Here is a 17,699-nt window from a genome sequence, read left to right as displayed (position 1 = left end):
GCCACAGTGTGCCTGCAAGCATTTGGCCTGTGTCTTTGGTCTCTGTCAATCCCCATTTCTCCACCCTCTCCCATTTACTGTTATGTCTCTGCTGCTGACTATTAGATAAAACAGGAATTTGCTTTTCTCCCTAAAGTGAAGCCTCTATAGGATAAGAAAAGTGTCTGCAACAATGTATTATAAAACTATAACTCATTAGTCCACTGCCCTTGTCTCAACATACCACAGCAAGAACTGACCTCTGTCATGTTATTACACCATCTGATGCCTTCGGCAGCTGACGTTCATAGAATCCACTGAAGCATGCCAGCCGTGCCATCACTGCCCTTTGTGCATGTCCCAGCACTCCCTGAATATAATCGCTCTGGATGACATCCCACAAGTTTAGATAGTGTCAAAGCAGTAAGGGGGGGGGGATTACAGGTTAGAGTGTCACCTCATGTTTAAAGTGAAATCAATTGCCTACTTGACACATGTCACGTTAGAGAACTTGCCCCAGCGAGGCTCTGAGAGAGAAACTGAGCACTGAAAAGTAAAAGAAAAGTCTGAAGGGGGCGGTGACTTTGTGTAACTTGAAAGTTACAACAGTAGTGTCATATTCTAGCTTTTATACCGGGAGTTTGATGGGAATTTAAACGTATTTAGAGTCATGATTTATTGCAGTTGAGAGTCACCACGCAGCTATTGAAGCTGCTACAATCAATACTTTTATTTTAAGAATGTATCACTTTACTACGTCTAATGTGAAAGTATCTGTTGTGTACTAACAAAACCACTGAGAATTGTCACCTGCCTGCAGCTCTACGGAGCATTTTAGGCTCTTTGATCGCACTGTTTTGGATTTACAGCTTCCACTTTAATGTTTTTAGTTATTCTTCCAGCCGTAGCGGGAACTGTTTCCAGTGAAACTCTTGGGCTACGTGCCTTGCACCAAATAGCAGGCGATCACAGCTAGCAAATGACTAATCATTACTATGAATTTGGTACTCACTTTGAAATGTTCTTATCTTAAATTACTGCTGCTACAGAGATTTGTGCTTCGTGTACTTCTGAATCAAATCTGAAAACATTTTAACAGTGGAGTCCTTCCCTAATAAACATTTAGTTAATTAATAATATCAACCACATACATTTTAAAAGGGCATCTAACACTTCATTTCCACAACTTTTGAAAGTGGAGTCAGAACATTTAAATAGTGTTTTTGTTACACAATCACACCCGGTCTTACCTGTCTTTAATGACCTGCTGTTATTGATGCTTTTGCCGTAAGACCCATTTAAGCAGCAGTGTGACCTTTACACTTTCCTCTAGGAGCCTTTAATTGTATATCATTTCAAACAACAGGTCTCTATTCAGGGAGCCTCTTTAAGGGCACGCATGAGATATTCATGTGTGTTTTAACTTGTTTGCTGAGCTGTAAGCTGTGGGCCCCCGCTGTTTCTCACCTCTATTGTAATTCAGGCCAGGTTTATAATCCACTCCTGGCCCGGACCACTTCACACCTCACTGAACACTGCAGACTCCCGCTGAGATTGGATGGGATTCAATGGCCACCCCTTTACAGGACACACACACACACATAAACGCTACACACCTGCTACCCAAAACCAAATAACTCCCCCGCTTCTCCTCTGGCGTTCTGGTGCTGTCTTTGTCTTGCAGGTGTCCGTTCCAATGAGTCAAAAGGCGAACAAATAGACGAACAGGGAGAAGTCATGGCCGACCATTACTCAGAGAGGTGATGTCAACAACATATTGACCTCAGAGGTCAATTGTGGAAGAATGTGAACTTAATGACCATCAGGGGAAAGCTAAATAACCCAGGCATTACTACACAGACACGAGTGGTGGTGAGGATCTCGAAGACGTGTGGGCGAGCAGGGCTGGAAGATCAAAGGATTCCACGGTGACCATTTTCACAGAGAGCGTTCAGGGTGGGGTCACCGGAGTCGTGAACTGCGGAGTTTTAATAACAGTTCCTCCCGCATAAAAGAGCAGCCTCTAAAAATAGGGCCAAGTCGAAATGATTCCACCAAAAGTGTGTCAGGCGGGTTCAGCAAAAGAAAAAAAAAAACATTTGCTTTCAGGGAAGGTAACACCCTCACATGTTCTGGGCGAGAGGGTCAGGTTGGTAGAATAAACACAATTTAAAGCTTTTATCCTTAACCAGCCATAACCTGTGTGCTGTCAGATCATTGGTGTTTTACATCCTCTTGTGGACAGAGACAGCAACACAACTGTGAAAAGACAAAGCCAAAGCATGATACAGTCCGATTGATTCTGCTACACCCAGACAGAAAGTGTCTCTTCGTGGTTGTTTTGTGTCACTTTGTAATAGTTTCATGTTTTCGGAGGTTGTTCTGCATCCCTCTGTAGCTGTTCTGCCTGTTTTGTGGTTGTTTTGTGTCACTTTGTAATAGTTCCCTCTCTTTCTAGCTGCTTTGTGTGTATCTTTGTGCGGGTCCCTTTTTTTCCGCCTCTCTCTCTCTCTCTGTGGTTACTTTGCATCGCATTATGGTCAGTGCATCTTTTTGTGATTGTTTGGGTCCCTGTGGTTTTATCATATCTCTTTGTAGTTGTTTTGAGTCTCTTTGAAGTCACTTTGAGTCTCTTTGTAGTCGTTCAATCGACCGCGACCAGGAAGCCTTCAGTAAATGATCCACGCTAACATACGTTTTTAGTATACATAAAGCAAGTATATTGACACTAGGGAAATTTCAGCCGTACACATTTTTAAATAAGGGCCATCTTCATTGACATATACATTTTTTCTTTGCACGTCTATGAACACATACTGTACTGTGCATAAAATTATTTGATCTCTGCATTATCAGTAGCATCATTTCTTCACTTTGTTTCACTCACTGTAGCATCCAGTGCTGCTTTCTGTGCCAGAAGCTTCAGCATAGCTTTGCTGAACAGCGACAGCTGTATGGGAGTTCAAGTCTGGGGCAGAGCAAGACCAAATCGCACCCACCATCCAGCAGACTGGACCCGTGTCAAGGGCAAGAATCCGCAACAGGTGCCCATCAAGACAGTAGCAGGCCTCTGCTATGGCAAACTTTATCAGTCACAATGGTTACGCTGTTCATGGGGCTCTATGCGATCATTAACACTGATGTCTAAGACCCCTCATGCCTTGAAACTCCCAAATCATCACCATCTCACACACACACACCCCCCCTCCTTTCCATTTACGTGTGCACACGCTGGGTGCCACCTCCCAGTATGGAGCTGTGCCAGTATTCTGAAACATAAACTCGGGACACACAGGTGGCTTTGGGGCATGCTCATGCAGAGTGTCTTTCGCACGTGTCTCCAGGGAGTCCGAGGCATTGAGGGATTAGCTGTGGCAGTGAGCAGCAAAAGAGCTAATAATACGATGCAGTGTCATTTGAGAAATGTTTGTCATTGTGGATACATAAAAAAAAAAAATAAAAGCACTATCAGGCTGCATTATTTATGTTATGACATAAACAATAGTGAGTTATGTCGCGCCTATAGACCTTATAAATTAGTGGGTATTTCTCAAGTGCAGCAGGTTGAGGTAGAACTAGGATTATGTTGTTATGTTTTCAGTCATCTATTTAATATACAGTTAAAACGAGATATGTAGATGTTATCAAGTCAAAACATTTTAATATAAACTGTGCTTTGAAACATGCACCAAACAATATGATTCTATAATTTTTTTTATCCAAGACTTGACTGAAATATAAACACACATAAACTCTTTATTGTAAAAACAAGCCTATTTTTTTCTTTTTAACTTGCAGCGCCCCCTGCTGTACACGTGGTGTAATCACACATATGAAAAGGCCAATAATGGTGTTGAGTGTTAAAATAGAGGGAAGTTAGTTAGTTTAAGTTATGGTGAAAGAGACTAAACTCAAAGTAAATGCGCAGGAAGGTCCACGCAGCAAGAAGGCAGGAGCAAAGAGCTGGCAGAGTAATATCCACACTGCTCTGTAGAAAAATATTAAAAACTAATATTAGGACGCATTTTGAGCGTTTGGCAACTAACAAGGTTTTGAAATGTACCTTAACCTTTGAAAACCACTCATCCATCTGACAAATAACGCCCCAGGCTGCAGCGAGACGCAGCAAGCAACGTTAGGAAACGCTGTGGGAAAACAGGAGTCAATCCGCCATATTCCTAGAATATGAGATTCCTGAAATAAGGAAGTGGGGCCCACCTTACAGCAGGATTACAGAGGTGAGGGAGTGGCCACCTGCCACCTTCTTGCACAACTAACAGTGCGAGAGAGCAGCTCTCAGGCCCGGAGCTTTCCGAGAGGAGGAATACTTTCAGTCAAGCTTCAGCTCCTGGAGGAATCAAGTCAGTATCAGGTAGGAGAAACATGTATATGTGTGGATCTCAGTTTATTCCAGCATGTAGAGGTGTCTGTTATGGTGTGGTGCGCTCAGCAACATGTTTCCACTAAGAGGAGAGGCCGCTATAGGCCCATGTTTACACAGGTAAATGAAACAAACACCTGCGTAAAAGTGTTGATTAGTTGTGGCACGGCGCAGAGTGGGGGGGACGCGGCTTTGAAGCCTTTGCACTTTTCTTAGTAATAAACTGATTATAATGTGGACAACTGTGTGGTATTTTCTCCCAGAGAGACACAGAGAGAGAGAGAGAGAGAGAGAGGGAGAACTTTGCTCGTTATTGGAGCATGTCTGTGCAGGTGAAGCAGCACTCAGCCACATTCCAGCGCCCGGGGTCACGACGACGACGACGGCGCAAACGCGCAGACCCTCAGCACCGCGCTGTTCAGATAGCAGCCCCGTCTCACTGTCTGCTTGTGTTGACAAGTGCCTGCCAGGAAAAAAACAGGCCTCACTCACTCACTCACTCACTCACTCCTGACACCCGCTCCGCGCTCTTATAATTTGCTGTATTTACGCACCAAGCATCACGCGTGTGCAGGTTGTTTTTTTTTTTTTTTTTTTTTTGTTTTTTTTTATTTCAACAGGAAACCCAGTCTGGTAAAGGTGCGGTAGAGAGAGAGGTGGATTCTCCCAGTTAAACATCTGAAATGAAACATCTGTTGATACTGACTGGAGTACATGTTGGAACACATTTCTTGCAGACACAGTGTTTGTCAGTGCGCAGCTGGCTGTGAAACACAGAGACGACTGGCTGGATGACTATTGAGGCTGATAATGATATTGATATGTCTGCTGTTAGTCAGAAACAAACAATCTTTGGACCAAGACCACACTATACACAGCACATATATATACATTTTTTCTTTTTGTAGACAATAAAATAGGTGTATTATGGTGGACAAACTATAATATACAGTAAATGAAGACACCCAGCTTACATACAAAACAATGAGAAGCTGTAAATACGCTACTGGTTATTTGATTAATCTGTGAATATCAAGCTCAAAGTGGCACATTTATCTTAATTGTCAATATGTAAGTCAAACAGGCAATAATGGGAACAACAGAGTCTCAGGACGTCTACTTATGGTGTGGCTAATATTTCAGCAGCTGGGAATTATTGCTCCACTATTTACAATCTGCCTGCAGTCGTCCCCTATGCTGTAGAAAGGATCCACCGGTTCCTGTGGAATTTCATTCTCATTTGTCACAATGTGCCAGCTTGAATCAGTCCCTGTCATTCACCTCCTGACATCTCACCACTAAATACTGGATGCTTGCAGCAAAACACAACAGGTCAGAACTGGAAGAAGCAGTAGAGTACCTTTTAATACAGATTGCACTATTCATCCCGCCGCAGCATTTATTTTTTACTGAGTGTTTTTTCGAGCGACTTTGTTCTTCATATCTCAGTTTTGTGGATTGTGACAAATATCTCTCTCGGGTACAGTTGTTACCATAACAACTCATGTGCCAGCATGACAGCGTGCGAGAGAAGCAACAACAACAAGCGCGCGCCTGCTGCCTAGAAAGTGTCACTTGTGTTCAGCGCAGTTAAAAAACAAGCAAAAAGAGAGGATTTCATGGCGGCCACTGATTTTAATTAGGGGCTTTGTTTTTTTTTTGTTTTCGCATTGTTAATGTTTAGCGCCTAATGTTTGTTTACTTTTTGTGCTCCAAAAGATTGTCCTGCTTAAAAAAGGGATTGATTCTTGTCCTACAAACGTACAATATTAGGATGTCTCAGTATACTTTTTAACTTTTTTATATTCTGATTGATTGCTGTGTTGAATTATCATCAAAATTTGTCCAGTTCAGAGCAACATATACATTAACTGAACTAGTGAACTGAACAGTTACTGTCCAGTCTAACACCCCCTCTTAACCCTTTTCTGTCATTTCTTTAAGAGACATGGTACATCTATATTTTGAAATGCTGTCTGAGTATCTGTGGCAGTTTGTAATGTATATATGTTATTAGGTGTCATCATCGTTTTGCATCGCGCCACACGCTCTAAGCCTTGAATGTTTTTTCTTAGAAGTAATCCTACACTTCATCCTCTGCCTCCTCAGTCCTCTCTGTCAGGCCTCCCCCACCCAGGTGATGGTGCAACATGCCGTCCATGCTGCACACTCATCCTCTCTCTCTTTCCCTCATTCTCAACACAAACACACACACACACACACACACACGTGCGCACAGACACACACACACACAGCCCTGCTGAGGAATTCATGGCCTCGGGCTAACAAAACACAACCCTGTCCAACAGCAGCGGAAAGCCCTGAGAGAAACTAACATAACTCAGCTCCCTCGCAGCGGACAAACAGCATGAAGCTTCGATTTATGAGGAAACGTGTTATGACACCTAAAAAACATTTTGCTGACGGACACTGCTGTGAGGTGGGTAACCTGCCGAAATCTCTACAGGCTCATACCTAGGCGTGTTGTCAGGGTTGCTTTGTGGTATTTAGCTCTCTTCCTGCCTTTGTTGAGTCAGGACTCCCTGAGAGTTTTGATTGACGGAGCTGTTTATTGGTTGGTTGTTGTCCTTCTCATTGTCAGGTGAAACCGGACAAAATTCATTGTTCACAGGTTTTTAGATTTCAACAAACTGACAACATTTAAAATTATTTTTATTCATCATTTTATGATGTTTAATAACTTTCACCCTTGTCTCACCTTAAAGGAATAGTTCCACATTTTGGGTGATACACTCATTATTTGCTTTCTTGCCATGGATTAGATACAAGGATCGATTCCTCTCTCCTGTTTGTTTGGTAAATGTGTCGATGGAGCCAGCAGCTGCTTAGCATAGATTAGCACAAAGACTTGAAAGTGTGAGAAAGAGCTAGCTCAGCTCAGGCCAGAGGTAACAGAATCCACCTACTTGGGCCTATTTCTATCTGACATGCTGTATCTTGTACTTTTTAATCCTTTACAGTGATTGCATAATGTGTTTATTTGAGATTAAAGTGGTGGTAGGTCAAGCCAGTTGATGCTCACGTGCCCGTATTTACTGTATATTGAAACTAGTTTTGCTTGTAATCAGCTTCTGTTTGTAGAGACGTTTCATTGTTGCTCTGTGGCACCGGGTTAACACATCATCTATGTATATATATCACTAAACGTTTAAATAGGTTTAAGAGGAGATCTTTGCTTTTTCTAATAGGTTGAGCAAATCAACACAGGTTGCATAACAGCAGACGGGTAAAAAGCCTCTGACAGGTTGGTTAGTCATCCCTCCTCATTCCTTGTTGTTTGGTTTGAGGTTTGGAGTCTTTTCTGCATTTCTAACCTTTTGTGGTTTACGTTCAGTTTGTAGATAAATCCCTTCAGTGTTTCTTTTTCAACAGCTGTAATATAGCAATTTCATCTCAGTTTACTTACAGAGGAAACACAGAGAAATACTGAGGCATTTTTTTGTAGAAGCAGATGATACAAGTCTCTACACTGCCACTTCATGAATCACACAGGCCCTCACTAGAATTCACACTTAGGAAGGAATGTAATCACCAGATCTCTGAAACAAATGATGAGTCACATAAACCTTATGACACAGGATCACAGTTAGAATGTGTTTTTTGGCACGACTGTAGTACTATTATACCGTGCTTGTACAGGCGTAGTATTATCATCGCCGACCTTTAGAATGATTTACCTGGATTACAATTGAAAACAAGCACTTTTGTATTTCTATTGTGTTTTTTTAAATCGATTGAAGACTCGAAGCAACTTAAACAATAACTCCTGGTTTTAAATCACGTTCTAATCATCTCACTCCAAATCTCTCTTCAAAGGATGATGTGCATATGATGGTGCTGACCCAACCTTGAGAATGTATGAGGTGATGTCCGGGGACACCCTGTCCTGGAAAGCGTCATGTCCAAAACAAAGTAGCACTGATCCCAGTCCCCCCGAATCAAACTTCACTGGGGAGGGAGGACTTGTCAAGATCCTCAAGGTGTGCTTCTGCACCAACAACAACCTGGGAAGGAACTTCAAGCTGGTCAAGTGTGACAGCTCCTGGCAAGTTAGGGTGAGCATAATAATTGAGTTGTTTATATTATAAATAAAAACATATCTCAGGTTTGAAGCATGCTTTTTTTATCCTGTAAGGAGGACTGAACATTCATGATAATAATTTATATTTATTTATATTATATTTGTCTTGCTAAGGCCATCATCCGCTCGATTCTGGTGAGCGGTAGGCTGGGGCCCAATGTTGAACACGCAGCATCCTATGGCCTCTTACTGAAGCATCTGAAGTCTGAAGAACTCCATTGGCTGCATCCGGATCTGACCGTCGGAGAGGTGGAACAGCGCTACGAGAGCCATCACGTGGAAGCTGAGTGGAGGTAAAAACGGATTCCAATGTTATCAGCTGAGAGCCATTTGCCGTGTTTTGTATTAAAGCTTTTGATAAACTTGCCTGGTTATGCTTCTTGGATACAGATATGATCTTCGTATTAGATACATTCCTGTTACTTTCCTGGACGATTTCAAAGATGACAGGTCTACATTGCTGTATTTTTACCAACAGGTAACAAGATACAGTGCATTTTACTTAGAATTCCCACTTTTAGTTTAAATTTTTGTATATACATAATAATTAGAACTATAGGACTGTTGATAAAGGAATTTTTCTGTTTAACTTGACAGGTACGTAGTGATTACATGCAGTATCATGCCAGTAAAGTCAGTGATGGGATGGCGCTGCAGCTTGGTTGTCTGGAGCTCAGGTGACTCATTGCGTTCCTCTCTGCACTTTCTTTCTCTCACAATCACACAGTCGTATTTCATTTGTTCAAGAGTGATAAGGACAAGGTGACCTTGGTATCCATGTGTTGCATGGAATAGCACAGGATGCATAACCTCACATGCTTTGTTGTTATGCTCTGTTTACAGGAGGTTCTATAAAGACATGAATGCAAAAGGTCTAGAAAAGAAGTCAAACATCGATCTGCTAGAGTAAGTTTTTTTTTTCTCTAATGTTTGGTAACAACACGAATGACATTGGAAACATCATGTGGGCGATAATGACCTCTATACTTCTTCTGTTGTTCTTTACAAATGAAGAAAAGAAGTGGGTCTGGACCTCTTCTTCCCTCAACAGTTGATTAACAGCATGAAGGTAAACTGTCCTTGATTTTGTTATTAGATACAAATGTATATTTTTGTCGTGTCCAAATTATGATGAAGTTTCCCTGATTGTGATTCAGCAAAAGCAGCTACGGAAGATGATCCAGCAAACATTTCAACAGTATGCATCGCTCAAAGAAGACGACTGCATGATCAAGTTTTTTGAGACCCTCAAAGATTTTGTCAGCTACGATGAAGAGGTCTTCCCGTGTGAACTCGTGGTGAGTAGCAACCTTACCCATCGTGGTGATCCGAAGGTCGTTTTCCTAAAACTCACGGATTCCAGGAGTTTATTTTTGTCCACATTCATTCAACATTTTCATTTCTCAACAGCAAGGTTGGAGTTTGTCGGTGGAGCTGGTCGTTGGTGGGAGAGGCATTCGACAGCGCACACAGAAGAATGCAGCGGTAGGCACGGGAGGGAGAGGTTTAGGTTTTATTTGAGAGGAAGTCAGCAAAAAGGACATTATGTTATATGGCCAGCTGTCTGGCTGCAGTACAGGATTACAGCTAAGAAAGAAAAGTACATAACCTCAGAACAATCACCACTTGTTGCTTCCACACTTTGGTTTTTGCAAGGATTAAACAGAGAAGACATAAAGTGATAATTAACTGATCGTATCAGTCTCTGGCTTGATGTACTGTAGCTTTGTATTCATCTATACTGATACTCTGGTCATATAAATGATTTCCTGTTAAAACTTTCCACATATTCAAGTTTAGCCATATTTTGCAAAGGAACTAGTTCATATATATATATATATATATATATATATATATATATATATATATATAGGAACCAACATAACTTCTCATTCCACTCCTCTTTCTGGTGCCTCAGGCTGTGTTTCTAGCTGACTTCAAACAGATCAAGAAAGTACAATGCTTAGCTCAGGGTGACGGTAAGGCTCTCCTAAAACTGGACGTAGAGGGGGCCAGACAAGTAAGTGCCACAGCAACATAGCCTACATATGATACAAAATTACTCGATTAGGTGCAGTAGGCTAATGTAGAAAATGTGCTTATACATCATGCCTTTGTGTTGTGATAGTGTCTTTCAATCAGCGTGGCCTCGGACTCTATGGCAGAGAACATGATGGACCTTATTGATGGGTACTGCCGCTTGGAAAATAACACAGATGGTACTGTTATCTACCGACCAAATAAAGGTGTGTACAACGCAGCCACACTTGTTTTCTCAACGTCTCTGTGGTTAAACAGGAACATGAATGTATTACAGAAAATGGTTGCCCTTAAAAAGTGTATGTAAGGTTTTTATTATTAAACGTAATCAGAATTCTTGTACCTAATTTCTATCATAGATCCCCTTCCACAATGCTCCCTACCCGAGATTCCTACTAGGTAAGGTATTTTGTCTGTTTCACAACTTTAAATGATTTGTGCCGTCTTTCATCCTCAGTGTAGCTGCAGAGTCCAAGTTGTAGTCATTCCCATTGGTTGTAAAATGAAATCAAAAGTTAGAGCCATTGATGGACGGAGGCTTTCTTATTGACTTGTGCTGTCAGTGCTCGGAGGAGCCATAATTTGAAATTTTATGACTGGGGCTTTCTCTCACTTCATCTTTTCTTGCAAGCAGCAGAAACACCAGCTCATCCAGACACAGTATGGGTGAGCTGACAATTTTTTATTGTTTTACATGTAGAAGACGGCAAACATTTCAACGGCCAAATGTTTCTGTAATTAGTGCTAAAGTAAAATGTTGTAAATGTTTTGGTGTTTCAGGGTCAGACATCTACTGTGAGATACCTGATGAAAGGCCAAAATCAGGTTTGTTGGACATTTGTGTTCATGCATTTTGCAGATTGACACTTGTGGAACTCACTGTTGAGCTTTGACAAGTTTGAATATTGTTCTGCAGTTGTGAAGTACGGGATCGAGCGACGCGACATCGTTCTCGGGCGAATTCTCGGTGAGGGATTTTTTGGGGAAGTCTATGACGGAGTTTACAAAAAAGCTGTAAGTGCATCTTCAGGTACAGTAGATTATGTGCTCAGTGTGCTGTTTGCACAAATGTGCTCTATGTGCATGTACGGGATCATTATGGCCTTTTTTGTTTTTTAATTGAACAGAATGGAGAGAGGATTAATGTGGCAGTGAAAACCTGTAAAGACTGTTCACCTGATGTGATGGAGAAATTCATGAGTGAAGCAGGTAACAAACAAGTTTGTTTTCTACAATGCAATTAAAGCTCCAATGTGTGATTTGTCAATTGACTTGAATCTTTATTTACCTCAGAAAAGTGCAAATAAACATGTTCACTGTTTTCACTCACTGCAAAGTTATCATCAGACTTTAGTTTTTATTACATTTTAGAAAAAGTCTTAACTTTTCTGAAAATGGATTGGATAGATTTGACTGTTGCACATTACTAAAAATAACTTTAATAACTATAACATTGAAATTTGTACATTTTGTCTATTCTCCAGTAATCATGAAGACCCTCAACCACCCTCACATCGTCAAGCTGATTGGAATCATAGAGGAGAATCCTGTGTGGATTGTCATGGAGCTTTACCAGTATGGAGAGGTCAGTGCTGGTGATCTCACGTCCTAAAAAGTGTTAATCCAGCATATGCCTGCGGTTTGTGGACGACTCAGATGTTGTATGACAGATGCGGGTGTAGAATTGGTGACTTGTCCGTCTGACTGAGACGTTGATATCCTTGCAGCTCGGGAACTACCTGGCTCAGAACAGTAACAAGCTGACAAATACAACTCTGGTGCTGTTCAGCCTGCAGATATGCAAAGCCCTGGTCTACCTTGAAGGGGTCAACATGGTACACAGGTAAGAGATGTACTGTATTTATTAATATATTATTATTTAGTCAAATATTTTATGACTGGCAGAATCTATACCATAGTTGACCAATCAGATTTTGCCCTGTGCCCCACACCTTAGCCACTCACGTGTGTATATAAATATCTTATATATATTTTTTAAAGACAAATTAATTAACAGTTAATAAATAATATTATATTATACTAAATGTGAATTTAGGATGTAGCAGCAATGGCTCAAATCTCAAAGCATCTGAATGTCAAGAAGAGCAATTTAAAGTAGTGACAACAGAAAACCTTTTCATTTAAAGTTGAAATGTTTATGCTAAGACACATCGTTGCAGGAAGTTGACGTGAGATGACAGAAAAGCCAAGTTTCTTGTGCACAGCGTTATCAGTGAGTTTCAGGCAGCAAAGCAGCCACTCATGGTTTCAGTCTCCTGTGAAGAGAAAACACAGACAAAGGAAATTAGTTTTTGTCTGTGTGGAATATGTAAGCAATTGTTTTGTATTGTTGAATAGTAATTAGGTCTGTCACTGAGGAATAAAGACACTTTTCCATGTTCATAACGAGTCCATCCTGTTTGCAGTTGAGTGACAATGTGCACACCAGGGTCCTCTCAACACTCTGCTTGTGTAATCTGCATTCATTATGTTTTCTTCTCCATCTGTTCCTATACAACCCTTTCTTTCCGTCTTGTTCGTGTTTTCTCACAGAGACATTGCAGTTAGGAATGTTTTAGTTGCCAGTCCAGACTGCGTGAAGCTCGGAGACTTTGGTCTGTCGAGGTACATTGAGAATGAAGAATACTACAAAGGTAAACGAGGCGCAGTGAGAAAATTCAATCTGATCTGAGTCACTTCAGTGTGTAAATGTCATGCATTTTATATTCTGTCAGTAAGTGATTAACACATTTCTCAAACAGGCAAAGACAAAGGTTATTCCTGCAGGCTTGCACTTGCCCATGCAGTGTTTCTGATTTCTTTTTGATGTTGTTCTTCTTAATCCATGTGATTATTTTTACTCTGTCAAATTTTTATACGCAGGATGAAAAAAAAAATTCTCAGTATCCATCAAAATATTATCATTTGTTGTTGTGAAACTGTAAAAAAAGAGAAAATTTTAAGAACTGAAACTAACTTCTCTCATTTCGTTGCAAGCATCTGTTACTCGGATGCCCATCAAGTGGATGGCGCCCGAATCCATCAACTTCAGACGTTTCACCACAGCCAGTGATGTCTGGATGTTTGGTGAGCTTGTGATGCATAAACCTACAACAGCTTAGACGGGAAGAAATAAAAACATGCTCACTTACACATAACAAGCACTGTATGAGTTGTCGGGTTTCAGGAAACTCTGTATTACACTGTACATTCACATAGAGCATTTATGAAGTATTTACAGCATCAAGCTTTCGTCTGTTATCACATCATCTCTGCGTCTTTCCCCTATCTTCTGACATTTATTTGATTGTGATGAGTCCAAACATTTATTGTGGGTGTAATGTTGTTGCTACAGTATGAAATCTATGTACCTTTTTACCATTACCATTTTTATTTAGTGTGAAATGCACCTAAGTGGACTAGTGTGTCCATGACATAGACCAGCAGGTGGTGCTGATGTGGCAGAAAGTAGAGATACAGGTGAAAGTCATAAGACACCGTGGACATTTTTACAAAACACTTATAGAGGTTCTGCCCTGCTTGTCCGTGATGAGGGTATGAATCAAGCTGTTTATTTAGGTAGAATTCATTTTGAATAAAGACCAGCAACTATTGATTATTATTAATAATGAATAATGAACTGACAGGGAACTGTGCATGTTTCGGCCTTTGTGTTGCTCCACAGCTGTATGTGTGTGGGAGATAATGACTCGTGGACAGCAGCCGTTTCACTGGCTGGAGAACAGAGATGTAATCAACCAGCTAGAGCAGGGCATCAGGCTGCCCAAACCGGATAACTGCCCCCCCGCTCTCTACTCACTCATGACCCGCTGCTGGTCCTACGACCCCAAAGAGAGACCCACTTTCACTGAGCTGGTGGTCAAAATCAGGTATTTCTTTTGTGCACCCTTCTTTTACAGAAACATATACATAAACACATACACACACATGAACTTTTGTTTTTAATCTGTCAGCGATGTCCACAAGATGGAGAAGGAGCAGGAAGTGGAGCGAGAGAGGGACAGAGCGCGTGCCACAAAAGTCTTTGATCCCAAATTCAATATTCATGCGCCTCCTCCCAAGGTTTGTCAAATCTAGGGCACACGTCACACAATACAATTCAAACTCACTTTTCTAAAATTTCAACCTTTATTTTAGCCTTCGAGGTTGCCAGCAGGGCCGCAGTTTGGCAACACGCTCAGCATTGGTCTACACATTCAGGTAACCTCCCCTCACTTGTAACAATACCACTTTCCTCAACATGGCAGGCTGTACCTAATAAATTAAAAATGATTGATATGTTTGTGTATTTGTTTAGCTGAATGAGTCTTTGTGTGCCAGCTCACCTAACTTGGCCAGCCCATGTGAATATCAGTCCCCCGTCGACTCAATGAGCACTCTTACAGTGCCACTCAAGTCCCCTCGACCACGCAGCATGGGGGTAAGAAACACCGAGCACTTGAAGTTCTTGTTTGTGTGTCTGTCGTTTCTCTTACATTTGAAGTCCAACTGGTTCTCTTGCAGGAGAACGAGTTTCCCCGCGTGGGACCGAACAGCTGGGAGGACGCACAGCGCCTGTGGCAGAGGGAGAAACAGAACCTGCAGGAGACTCTCCGCCAACAAAAAGCAGAGATGATGGAGGATGAGAAGTGGCTGAAGAATGAGAAGAAACTCCTGGTGGGAAACAGAACATCATTAACATTTGTCAACCCCATCTCTGTGTCTTTGTGTTCCCCTGCTCCTGAATTCAGTGTGACTGTGACTACCTGGAATGAAGCATTGTTAAACAATATCATTCCACTCGTTCACTCTCAACATCCCGCTAATCTGAAAATGAACATTCCCCTTGTAACAGTCCCAAAGAGAGGGTCGGTGTCCAAGTTCTTTAAAATGAACTTGCCTGTTCTTTTGCAGGACCCCATGGCAGCAGTGAGCATTACGGTCCCAGAGGTAAGTGCAAGTCTAGAAAAACTGTGATTTCAAATTGAGATGAAATTAAAAAATCAACATTAAAACCTATCGTTACCAAGTGGATTTCAGTCAGTTTGCTCTCTTTGGCAACATATTCTTCTTATTCTGGTGTATTCTCAGTGTAGTTACACTAGAGTTGGTTTCTCAGCAGTAATCTGGTTATTTAATTTGGAAACCAATCCACTGAAAATGCAACGAGCAGCTGCTTTTTTTTATATATATTTAGAGTAGTAATACAGTAGTAATAGTAATACATATACTATACGTAGGAAGACACCAAGTGAATTATACGAGGCATGTGTCTAGATCAGCTAATTTGTATTACAATTATTATATTAATATTATTAGTTCTCATTATATTGTTTTTTGTGCATTATTTTAGCCCACTGAACCTGAAACAGAGAATGGTAAGTGCCCAGAGAAATGTGCAGATTCACATTTGTTAATATTGGAGTCTATTATCTCTCTCTTGATCCTGATATATATTATAACGTTCATCTTTGTGCGTCACAGTACCGCCAGAGAAGCCTCCACGGCTCACAGCACAGGTAATTATATCAATTTAGTTTGGATAATAATGTCTTTTTATCTCACTGAAAAAGCCATTTAATTTCATTAGCTTTGATTTTGAGATGAAAAGAATTTATAATGAGGTTAGCCATTTGAAAACAGCTAAATCACCCCTAAGTTGAAAGAGTGTTGATGTCCCTATGCAAGTAAAATTGTGTCCTGTGATTCTTTGTCTAAAATAATGAGGATGAATGTTCTAAGTATTAAAGAACACGTTTATTCTTAGCCTGCACCCACAGCCGAACTCGACCGCTCTGACGACAAAGTGTATACCTCTGTCATGGAATTAGTCAGGGTTGTTGTCCAACTCAAGAATGATGTCAACACGCTGGAGCCAGAACAGTACATCAGCATTATCAAGGTACACTATGACTGTTTTTACTTTATTAGTGTTTGATGCTGCTTTATTGCTCAGTTTTAGGGAGTACAGCAGATTCATTCTTTCCATTGATCTCCGCTCACAGTCTGTAGGGAAGGCTTTACGAGATCTGATCTGCAGTGTTGATGACATTTTGCCCACCTTGCACAAGTCTATCAGGACTGAGGTACAGTATCTTTTATGCTGCTCGTTATCTCATCTCTGTACTCTCTGTTTATTGACACCTAATTAATTAATTTTAATTTTCTTACTGTCCAGTGTAAAATATTGAGAAAATAATTTTAAATCTATTGTTTATGTACCATTCCCACAGATTGAGGGCACCCAGAAGGTGCTGAACAAAGACATGGCCGAGCTGATCAGTAAAATGAAGCTGGCCCAGCAGAACACCATTACCTCTCTGAAGGACGAGTGTAAGAAACAGATGCTAGCTGCGGCACACAGTCTGGCTGTGGACAGCAAGAACATGTTGGATGCTGTGGACCAAGCAAGAGTCAGGGCAAATTTAGCCAAGCCCGCGCCCACCTAATGGACTGTAAACACTGTGGTTCTGTTTACACATTAAGCTTAAATTGGACTTGTCACCTGTCAGTCAGAAAGACAGAAAGGTTATTTGGAGAGCCACCGACCTTTAAACTGACTTTAAAGGTTGGATATGATACTACAACTCAGAAAATGTTTGTTTATGCTCATTTATCTCACTTTTGATTGGTGAGTTATTGACCTAATTGTAAGCGCAGAAATTGAATTATCCTTGTAAATATAAAATGTGCTTTAAGAGAAATGCTAAATGTGAAGGGCGTAAGATGTGATAAATGTAAAGATGACAAAACAAAAAGGGTGGTCAGCCATTCAACTGCTGAAAAAGTGTTTTATATATTGATCATTTCTCTAAATATGGCACATTAAAACTATGAGAATTCTATATAAACTATGATGAAGACTGAGATGGTATGAATAATGGAGTGTAAGGTGTGTTTCTGGTATTTTGTTTTTGTATTATGTCATCATAAAAGTTATAAAATATCACATTCCAGCACATAAATCAAAATAAAAATGTACGCTGCTGCATATGAATGTCTGCTCACTAAAACATACCTAATGGGTTTTTAAATCTACTTACTTAGTGCTAACAGAACCATAAGAAGCACTTACAATTCCCAAATGGCACAATAAAGTAAACACCTGGACAGTAATCCAACGCATTAACACTAACACACTTAGCTTCTAAAATTACCAAACAGCTGAATCAACTCCTATCAATGCAGTCTGCTTTA

At 40.8% G+C, this 17,699-nt stretch overlaps 1 protein-coding gene across 4 annotated transcripts; it reads left to right on the top strand.

Annotated features, from left to right (window-relative positions):
* Nucleotides 1-4,226: 4,226 nt before the first annotated feature.
* Nucleotides 4,227-17,485, top strand: ptk2bb (protein tyrosine kinase 2 beta, b). 4 transcript variants are annotated; one of them, XM_026341221.1, is made up of 31 exons: nucleotides 4,230-4,351; nucleotides 8,198-8,436; nucleotides 8,577-8,755; nucleotides 8,853-8,940; nucleotides 9,060-9,139; nucleotides 9,306-9,368; nucleotides 9,477-9,531; nucleotides 9,620-9,760; nucleotides 9,873-9,947; nucleotides 10,381-10,482; nucleotides 10,591-10,708; nucleotides 10,862-10,901; nucleotides 11,137-11,168; nucleotides 11,283-11,327; nucleotides 11,419-11,516; nucleotides 11,630-11,711; nucleotides 11,987-12,087; nucleotides 12,230-12,345; nucleotides 13,056-13,156; nucleotides 13,500-13,589; nucleotides 14,188-14,392; nucleotides 14,477-14,585; nucleotides 14,661-14,723; nucleotides 14,821-14,943; nucleotides 15,027-15,179; nucleotides 15,417-15,452; nucleotides 15,856-15,880; nucleotides 15,987-16,021; nucleotides 16,270-16,404; nucleotides 16,508-16,588; nucleotides 16,736-17,485. In XM_026341221.1, the coding sequence occupies exons 2-31, from the start codon at nucleotides 8,236-8,238 to the stop codon at nucleotides 16,949-16,951; spliced, it is 2,988 nt and encodes a 995-aa protein (XP_026197006.1). In that variant the 5' UTR covers nucleotides 4,230-4,351; nucleotides 8,198-8,235; the 3' UTR covers nucleotides 16,952-17,485. The 4 variants fall into 4 exon arrangements, with proteins under 4 accessions (XP_026197002.1, XP_026197005.1, XP_026197006.1 ...); XM_026341217.1 differs by having other exon boundaries at nucleotides 4,227-4,351; nucleotides 15,027-15,452; XM_026341220.1 differs by having other exon boundaries at nucleotides 4,229-4,340; nucleotides 15,027-15,452.
* The last annotated feature ends 214 nt before the right edge of the window (nucleotides 17,486-17,699 follow it).

Source organism: Anabas testudineus, chromosome 24, assembly GCF_900324465.2.
Source record: "Anabas testudineus chromosome 24, fAnaTes1.2, whole genome shotgun sequence".
NCBI classification, from domain to species: domain Eukaryota; kingdom Metazoa; phylum Chordata; class Actinopteri; order Anabantiformes; family Anabantidae; genus Anabas; species Anabas testudineus.
Note: the sequence above shows the minus strand (reverse complement) of the source record. Positions and strands in the feature narration are given on the sequence as shown.